The 9635-nt window shown below is 39.6% G+C and overlaps 1 protein-coding gene across 8 annotated transcripts in view; it reads left to right on the top strand.

Annotated features, from left to right (window-relative positions):
• The window catches only part of LOC132323610 (sodium channel protein type 5 subunit alpha-like), a 214937-nt gene extending 206369 nt beyond the window's left edge, over positions 1-8568 (top strand). For all 8 annotated transcript variants that reach the window (XM_059839042.1, XM_059839034.1, XM_059839059.1 and 5 more), the window contains 4 exons: positions 612-753; positions 1195-1295; positions 1784-2054; positions 3726-8568. In XM_059839042.1, the coding sequence (XP_059695025.1) occupies positions 612-753; positions 1195-1295; positions 1784-2054; positions 3726-4960 (1749 nt within the window). In that variant the 3' untranslated portion in view covers positions 4961-8568. The remainder of the gene's footprint in view (positions 1-611; positions 754-1194; positions 1296-1783; positions 2055-3725) is intronic.
• Positions 8569-9635: the final 1067 nt, after the last annotated feature.

The raw sequence follows: 9635 nt of genomic DNA on the forward strand, positions 1-9635 counted from the left end.
AAACTCATGGGTTACCCACAAGAAAATATGGCATTTAGGGAATGCACCTTGTTTAGATAACAGGAGCTGATGGGGCAAATCTGAGCACTGTCACCAAACATGGCAGAGGTGACTTGAGGTTATCAGACTCAAGTCACCTCTTTCTCACTTCTTCAGCAATAGACTTTATTCCATTCCACCCCTCACAAAAAAAAAAAAAAATGCACTTAAAAATGCAGTGTTTTTCATTAGGATTCAATTATACTGCAATCATACTTCTGGTTTATTGTAAGTACCATTAGTTCATGCAGGCATTAGGATAATCAGAAAATGGATTCTTTTCCTCTTCTGTGTTCAGACTGAGAACATTTGGTCGGATTTATTCTGGAGTTGCACTTTCTGGAGCAGTGTGATTGCTGTGACAGTGTTGTGAAGTGTTGCTGAAATGACTGTGACATTGCAGATACCAGTGGTAAACTTCAGAGGAGAGCTGACTGCTCACAGAAGTTACAGTATTTTTCTCATGTTTCATAACTTTTATTTCCAATGGACTGCTTTGTTTGGACTGCATCCATATTTTGATGTGTGCAGAGGTGGTGTCATGTTCACACTCTCCCTTTTCCCCTTTGCAGTGCGAGGAGCAGCCTGAATGGGAATGTAATTTATACATGTACCTTTACTTTGTGATTTTCATCATCTTCGGGTCTTTCTTCACATTGAACCTCTTCATTGGTGTCATCATTGACAATTTCAACCAACAAAAGAAAAAGATAAGTAGTGCATGTGCTACACATCATCCTGTGACTGCTGCAGGGACCGAGGCCAGGAGCAGATTTATCAGCAGGGGCTTTGCCACAGCAGACTTGAGATCAGCCGTGGCAGAGCAACTGCAAAAACCACCTTCAGGACTTCTACAAAGTCCCTGGGGTCCCTAGAGCATGAGCATCCTGAAAATATAGGGTGGGGGACTCTATTTCCCACAGAATGCAGCAAAGCAGCTCAGGCAGAGGGGATCTCTGGCACAAAATTTGACACAGGGGCACAGACTGGCCTGGTGTCCTCTGTGCACCAACACCACTGTCCCTCTGAGCAGTCCAAGCTGATGGAAGCTACATTAAAAGGGAAATTAAATAGGAGAGGATTCACCCTTTGGAAGGGGGCAGAGGCAAGCTCTCTTCATCAAAAGTAATAGTGTTGTTCTCACCCTATACTTAGGTGGCCAGGACATCTTCATGACAGAAGAACAGAAAAAATATTATAATGCAATGAAAAAGCTGGGATCTAAGAAACCTCAAAAGCCAATCCCAAGGCCACTGGTAAGAACAGCATAATTCAGTTGAACTTTGTGTAATAGTTGAATGATTATTAGAATTAGCACCATTCCACTCTCCAGCATAGGAAGATTTATTGCTCCCAGATGAAAAGCACTTAATAATTATGTGTTTTGATTTTGGATGGTATTTACAAGTCCAGTGACCTGTGGTACAAAATTCCCTCTTCTGCAGCATTGACTAACATTGCAATTTACATGTGCCATTTACATATGCCAGTGGCCACCTGCCTGCATTGAACAAATTCATGGCCACAGTCCAGTGTCTTGTTTACAGCAGTTTCAAAAAGCATTAGGAGCAAATGAGTTTGGAAACTCCATCCAAAAAATACTCATCATCACTTTTAAGTTTATGAAGTTCCTATCAGATGCAATATATTGTCTGTTTTCCCCTACTTTCTGATCAATCAGGAGACAATTACATCATTTTTAAATGGCTCAGATTTCTCAACTAAACCTTTTCCTTTCCCCCAGAACAAATACCAAGGTTTTATTTTCGATGTCGTCTCAAAACAAGCCTTCGATGTCTCCATCATGATTCTCATCTGCCTTAACATGGTTACCATGATGGTGGAAACAGATGACCAAAGTCAAGAAAAAGTGAACATCCTCCACAAAATCAACATGCTTTTTGTTGCCATCTTCACTGGGGAGTGCATCTTCAAAATGCTGGCTCTGCGACACTACTACTTCACCAATGGCTGGAACATTTTTGACTTTGTGGTTGTGATTCTGTCCATCGTAGGTAGGTGACCCAGGATTTTCACCCAGACTCCAGGCTTAGAAAGGCAGACATAAAATTAATTGGCAAAATTAATTTTGTGCAATAAAGATGCTTTCAACTCAGAGAGTTGAATCCTAAACACAATTTTAAAGTGCAATTATAACTAGCATATCACTGCCTAACAAAAACTGGTTTGATCAGAAAAATTAGGAGGTTTATCAAACTCTACATTTAATGATTCATGGTGATAAAACATGAGCTGGCTGCTACATACACTTAACCCCAGTTCTGCATAAGAGCCAATGACAGAGAAATAAAAAAGCCACATGAAAGTGCCACACGTGGATTGCTATTGCTTTGCTATTTGCTTTTTATTAGAAAATTTTGAAATAGTCTTTCAGGGCAGGTTTGGGCAGTGCAGTGAATCTGACTTTTCTCAGCCTTGTTACTAGAGCTCCACACCCTGATACATCCAAGGGATGAAACAGAAAGACACAGTTTTATTGTTAATTGTGTCATTTGCTGTTCTGGAGACGTATTTAGGTGCTAAAGAAGTGCAGGTCAAATGAATCTGAAATCCTACCAAAAGAGTTTTCACTGAAGTTGGAAGTATCAGCAACTGAAAGGTGATCAACTGATCTAGTGAGCAGAATGAGCTCAGAAATTCAGCTCTTCTGGAAAAAAGTTTCCATTTTGAGGGAGGGAATAGGTAAATGAAAAAGTGTTGTGCTAGGAAAACATCAGCTGATGCTCCTGCTTCTCTGAACACCCTGTAGTGGACTGGGGAAGCTGCAACATTCCAGTGCAGACCTCTGGTGCTCAGACACCCACCTGTGCTTTGGGGGCATTGAACAGCCTGGATTTCACAGGTTTGGGTCACCCCGGGAACGCCACTGCCACACAGCTGTCACCAGAACCTTGATGTCAGAAGCTCTGGCTACGCCCATAGCACACAGTTAACCAGAGCTGTCATGCTGCTCACAGTGCTGTCCCATGACCAGCCAGGTTGTTTCAGTGTCAGAAGCATTGGGCCATGCCACTTTTCCTGTGGGAAACAGGAGCTCAGCAGGGCTCAGTGCAGCCAGGGACTTGGCATTAGACATTCTGGACCAAGTGCTCTGCTCCTGCAGGAAGAGTTTAGTACAGGGTGCAAGCTCATTTCCTTGCTAGCACAGCCTTAGCCCTTAGTTCCTTCCCAGCCCATCAGGGAAACTGGAAAAATTTATAAGCAAACAGCCAACCAAGTGGATACACCGTAAAAACCTGCATTGTTCTGGTGGTAGCTCAAAAAAACCAGGCCAAGCACACCAGTATTTCTGACTCATTATTTTACAGACAAAAATATTGTCATAGGAGACAAATTCTGACATCTGCACTCAAAACAGATTTCTCAGCTGGGTCATGGTCAAAAAGCTGCAGTTATCTGTGTCTTGACTTGATCTTGGTTTCTCATTACCAACAGAAAAGCTTTCCTTAATAAAACTGCACTACCATTCTTAGCTTAGAGTCCCACAAGTTCTTATGGATTAAATGGGCACGAAAAAGCAACAATGCCTTTCCCTTCATTGTGAGCCTTCCACTCTGGGCAACTTTCCATTTATTTTCTCAATAATCCTGACTGATTGCTTTAAAAGGAAAGCCTGGGATTATTTCCCATGTACTAACTTGCTGTCTGTCTCTTTTCTTTTCAAGGCACCGTACTTTCTGACATCATCCAGAAATATTTCTTCTCTCCCACACTCTTCAGAGTCATTCGTTTGGCTCGGATTGGCCGGATCCTGAGACTCATCCGGGGAGCCAAAGGAATTCGAACTCTGCTCTTTGCCTTAATGATGTCCCTTCCTGCTCTGTTCAACATTGGCCTCTTGCTGTTTCTGGTCATGTTCATTTATGCCATTTTTGGCATGGCTAACTTTGCCTATGTGAAGAAGGAGTATGGGATTGATGACATGTTCAACTTCCAGACCTTTGCTAACAGCATGCTCTGTCTCTTCCAAATCACCACGTCAGCTGGCTGGGATGGTCTTCTCAACCCCATTTTAAACACTGGACCACCATATTGTGACCCAAACCTTCCCAATGCAAATGGCTCAAAGGGAGACTGCGGGAGCCCTGCCGTAGGGATTTTATTCTTTGTCACATATATCATTATATCATTTCTCATTGTTGTAAACATGTATATAGCCATTATTTTAGAGAACTTCAGTGTAGCCACTGAGGAAAGTACAGAGCCTCTAAGCGAGGATGATTTTGATATGTTCTATGAAATCTGGGAGAAGTTTGACCCCGAAGCCACTCAGTTTATTGAGTATTCTGCACTTTCAGACTTTGCAGACGCGCTGTCAGAACCTTTGCGCATAGCGAAACCAAACAAAATCAAACTCATAGCCATGGACCTGCCCATGGTCAGCGGAGACAGGATCCATTGCTTGGATATTTTGTTTGCTTTTACAAAAAGGGTGCTAGGAGAATCTGGGGAGATGGATGCCCTTAAAATACAGATGGAAGAGAAGTTCATGGCAGCCAACCCCTCCAAGATCTCCTACGAGCCGATAACAACGACGCTCAGGCGGAAACAAGAAGAGGTCTCCGCCATCGTCATCCAGAGGGCCTACAGGAGACATTTGTTCCGGCGCTCCATGAAGCAGGCATCCTACCTGTACCGGCACAGAACTTTGGAGAGCAGCATCCTGGAGGACGATGCGCCCGAGAAGGAGGGTCTCATCGCGTTCATGATGAACGAAAACTACGGCAGGCCCATAGACAAATCAGAAACTCTGTCCTCCACCTCCTTCCCTCCGTCCTACGACAGCGTCACCAGAGGCACGAGTGAAAACCTCCAGCTGAAGGTAACGGACGTGAGCAAAAGCGATGAGGCTATAGATTGTCTCCTCTCACCCGACAAGGATAAAGAATCAATTGTTTAAAAGTTTGTTTAGAATGCTTTAAAACATTGTTTACAGAATGTAATGCTGTAACTACACAACGATTGAAGCAGCCTTCTTATTAAAAATTAGTTGCAAGAGAAACAGTGGATTTTTTACCCTTAACTACAGGAGTCTAATAAGTCATATAACATTTGACCCTGCTCTTTTTGACTTGGCTCAATATTTATATTTATATATGCACAGGAAGATTCTCTGCAGGGTCATAGCTGTTATATCAATGGTGTGAATAAGAATAGGCTAGACTGTAAAACAGTAAACACAGTGTATATCTATCCACAGATAAAGCCTGGCTGTATACATTCATTTAAGGTCTTACTCATATTAGTGTGTTTACTTATGGCGATGTATGACCTTGCATTCTAAAAAAAAAAAAAAAAATCACAGCTGCTGTAGCAAAATGTAACACTTACTGTATATGTTGTGAATGGTCTTTCATAAATTTATTATATTTGATATTTTTTTACTTAAAAAAAAAAAACTAAGTCTCTTTTTCCATGGAGATTAATGATCCTTACACTCTTCATGATGAACTCTGAGTCAAGGTAATAGAAACTTGCGGGATCCCCATCACTTGAAGAGGAAATTTGTTGCAAATTGAAGTATCAAATTAGCAGCATTTAAACTGTTGATTACACTAAGCCCTCCCTCTTGGGACTTGCAACTGCACATCAGCAGAAACACACACACAAAAAAAAAACCAACAAAAAAACAGAGAAGTGAATGATGTCATAATAATGAGAGAAATGGCTTGTTCTATCCTTCAGGAAACTAGACAATAATGGATTCTGTTTGTAAAACTGTTAATAAAAGCACTAATTTTTTAGTATGTTTCAAGAATCTGCTTTGAAATCCGCAATCAAACTCGCCATAGAAGTAGCGCATCACGTTTGTGTGTAGTGATCTAAAGCACCATCTAGGCTGGCAAAGTTTCTGTTAAGGTAGTGGGATAGGTTACATTTTCCCCAGGAACACTGAGCTAAGCAGCCTTATTTGGAACTCTGTGCATCAGTATTACTCTAAAAAAATAAATTGCAAATACTACTAGTAGTAATAAATCAATGCCAACTGGGCCGTGCAGAACGGCTGTGACAGTGTGATCAAGAAGGTGGGAGGGGAATTACCTCTGGATCTGTACACAAATTTTGAGGGTTTGAATCCTTTTTACTCAAGGTCCATCTTTCATTTTCTCAGATAGTACGGTTAGATTTCTGGGGAAGGACAAGAAATACAGGAACTGATAAAAAAAATCTACTAGATAATATCTATATCCTCATTCCTGTAGGCAAAGTAATATTTACAGTTGATGTGTCCTTCAGCTTCAGGCCAAAGAAATGACAATATGGTGAAAGGTGGATGTGTGGCTGTAGAAAAGTATTAGAGGTTTTTACATGCTAACATAGGTTATTATTTATTATCTTTCAGCCTCGATAAAATGTGAGAAATTATTTATGGAATATAAAGACATGTCCATCATTACAGACAAGTTCTTTCTTTTTCACCTTCAGACTGATTGTACTTGGGTTTGGTTGGACTTCATGGAAAATCTTGAGATTTCTGTAATGAGCCATTGCACTTTAAAGGAAGAGTAATTGTGCTTTTTCACCTTGGAGAAGCAAAGATATCAAGAATGTATTTAAGGTGTATTGTCATTAACATTTAGTTACATCCCAGGTTGTGAAGGAGTCAAAAAAAACACATGGGGTTGGCAACAAGAATTAAAGCAACACGTTACAGTCAAGTTTATCTATGGCCATTGTTATCTGTCCTCTAAAGAAGTCAGAATATGTACAACAACATGCAACATGTCAAAAGGATGACAATGTATCTGTGTAAATATGGGCTAATATTTTCTCTCCATTCATTGAGAGGTGTCTCAGGCATTCACTTGAGAGTGGTCTATCGGTTAATTCAGAGGATTTGCCATCAGGATTCCTGGGGTCTATTCCTGATTCTTACTACATGATTTTTAGGCAAATAATTTAACCTATCTGTGCCTCAGTTTACCCATCTGTAAAATGGGAATAATAATACTTACCTACCTCACAGGGGTGTTGTAAGACTTTCTGATTGCAAAGTGCTATAAGGGAATGAACCATACTATATAAGTATTATTATAATCATGCTCTCTTGCCCTTTTAACCCCATGTCTATGGTGTATAACATAGGGCTGTTCCTCTGGGCATTTTGTTGCCTTTAAATCTTGTATGTAATTAGATTCTAACTTAAGGGGACTACTCGTCGTTCCTTGAAGTAAAAACATTCTTTATTCCTTCCCCCCTCCCCACTCCTCACCTCCCCCAAAAACTCAGAATTGCTCAAGGCTTCTCAAATTAGAGAAACTTTATATTCCCTGTGTATTTATGCTGTAATGTTATTCTGACTGTACATATCACCCAGAAAGAGTATGCGATTTTTATATTTATATGCATATATATATATACACACACACACATACGTATATCTATACATATATATGTATCTTGTGAGTTTATAGAGTGGCTGACACTCGGAGGACACGACTTACTGATTAAAATGGTTTCTCCTCAATGGGATTTATTGATCATTAGCAACAAGCTGCTGCCTATAATGAAACTGTTTAATTAGAAAATAGAACATTCATTACTTGCTGAACAAGCATTTATTGGCTGACAAGTAGCAAAATTATTTTCCTTTCAAAGCTTTAGAATAAGAAAAAAAGAAGAGGGAAAAATGCTAAGGAAAAAGGAGCATCTCTCATGTGATTTCTTTTAATGTACTGTCTGAAACCCAAGGAAAACGCCAGCCTGCACTCAGAAGTGAGTTGTTGGTTATGCTGCTTTAACAATATTTTAATTATTTGCAACTTATATTAGAAAATATTCAACCGCTGTTCTTATTAAGAGTCAGGCCCAGTAATGAATGGAATGTAAAGAGACAATTAGCTGGTCACTGATTTTATTAGAGAAGAGCCCTTTCTTTGGTCATTTCACCTTTGAGTTGAACATTTGAGTGTCATTGCTGTGAGACCCTATAGTACTGATGCAATTACAAATGGTTCTTTTACCCAAAACCTCTATTAAAAAAAAAAGTAATGCAAAAAAAATCTGAAAGAGGGTCTTAACTCTAGATGTTTACAGTGAAACTTTCTAAAACTGAATTGTAAATTGCTTTCAAAAACCTTTGTAACTGGAAGGTCGGTTTTCTATTGGGTTTTCTATTGTCCTGTGGTGTGTTTCTTTAGGGATGAAGAGGGAATGGTATCTTTGTATGGTATGCAGAACTCCCCTCAAAAATGTCAAGTCACCTCACTTGTAGATCTTTGTTACTGGAGATGCTGATCTGAATCGAGCCATGATACAACCTCCCAGTGCAGTGATTTAGTTTAAGACACAAACTCAATAGTTGGCCCACACTGTCTATAAGCATGGTGAGTGCTACCATTTTTTTTTCTGTTGATTTGTTCAATAAAGGTTACCACATGAATCACTCAAGCTACAAAACGAGCAAGGAAAATATCAGCCAATATCATAGGACATACTAAGCTGTTTGTACCTGGAAAAATTCAAGTTTATTATGTTTCTTTATTAAATAAATAAGGATAACAAATATTTCCTCTGCTTTTTTTTTTTTTTTTTGTTATGTTGTCAACATTTATGTTATTATTCCTCTGACTCTTTTCTACATATTTGTTTGGGGAATGCATAATGACTTTTGCTAGGAGGCTTGTTGATGAAAACCCCTCCAGTTCACCTTACATTGGAAGGAAACCTACAGAGAATTAAAGGCTTCTTGAAATCAGTGGAGACTTTCTGGCTACATCAGATGAATTCAAAGCAGATTCAAAAGTCTCTCTTCAAACAGAATCATTTAGAGGTTGAACTCAACATTGCTATTTCAACCCATCCTGCCCAGTAGAATTAGCTGGAGGAGGAAAACTAGTTTGAACTGCAATGAAAAAATTCAGTCAGATCTTTGAATTAGTTTTAAAAAAATCAGTTTATAATTATGTTTTAAATTAACCTGGGGCAGTCTGACTTGTGGAGAAAAGGGTTTTTTTAATAAGCATTTGCTAAAATATGTCATGCAATAATTTGACTTCTGAGCCAACCTGTATGGAATGAATCTGTCTGAAATTCAGGAAGATATTTTTGGTTTGGAAGGAGCTGTTTGTTGAAATTAGAATTCTCCATGGAGACATGTCGGGTTAGTTAAGGAAATTCCTGGTTAGAATTTGTGGTCAAAATTCCCATGTAGAGGAAATCCAGTGTCATGATCCCTACTAGGAAGATTTTCTCATCTAGATTTTTACTGTAACTTCCTAACTTCTATAGATGTATTCCCATCACTGTGCTAGGGGCTGCTTTAGGTTACAGAACTCTCCTTATTTTCATGCAGATCTTGGGAAAGTTTCTGAAGGATTTCAGATTTTTTTTAATTTTCAGGATGAAATTTTTGAAAACCCAACATTTGCAAGTCGGGTTTCTTGTTTTCCAGCCCTAGCAAGGAACTTGGAGGACTGTCTCCTCTGAAAATGTGGACTTTTATACTTGTTTTTTTTAAACATGGAATTATTTGGGTTGGAATGAGCCTAAAAGATCACCTAGTTCCAAATCCCCCCTGCCATGGGCAGGGACACCTTCCACTGGACCAGGTTACCCCAAGCCTGGTGCAACCT

Source organism: Haemorhous mexicanus, chromosome 1 (genome assembly GCF_027477595.1).
Source record: "Haemorhous mexicanus isolate bHaeMex1 chromosome 1, bHaeMex1.pri, whole genome shotgun sequence".
NCBI classification, from domain to species: domain Eukaryota; kingdom Metazoa; phylum Chordata; class Aves; order Passeriformes; family Fringillidae; genus Haemorhous; species Haemorhous mexicanus.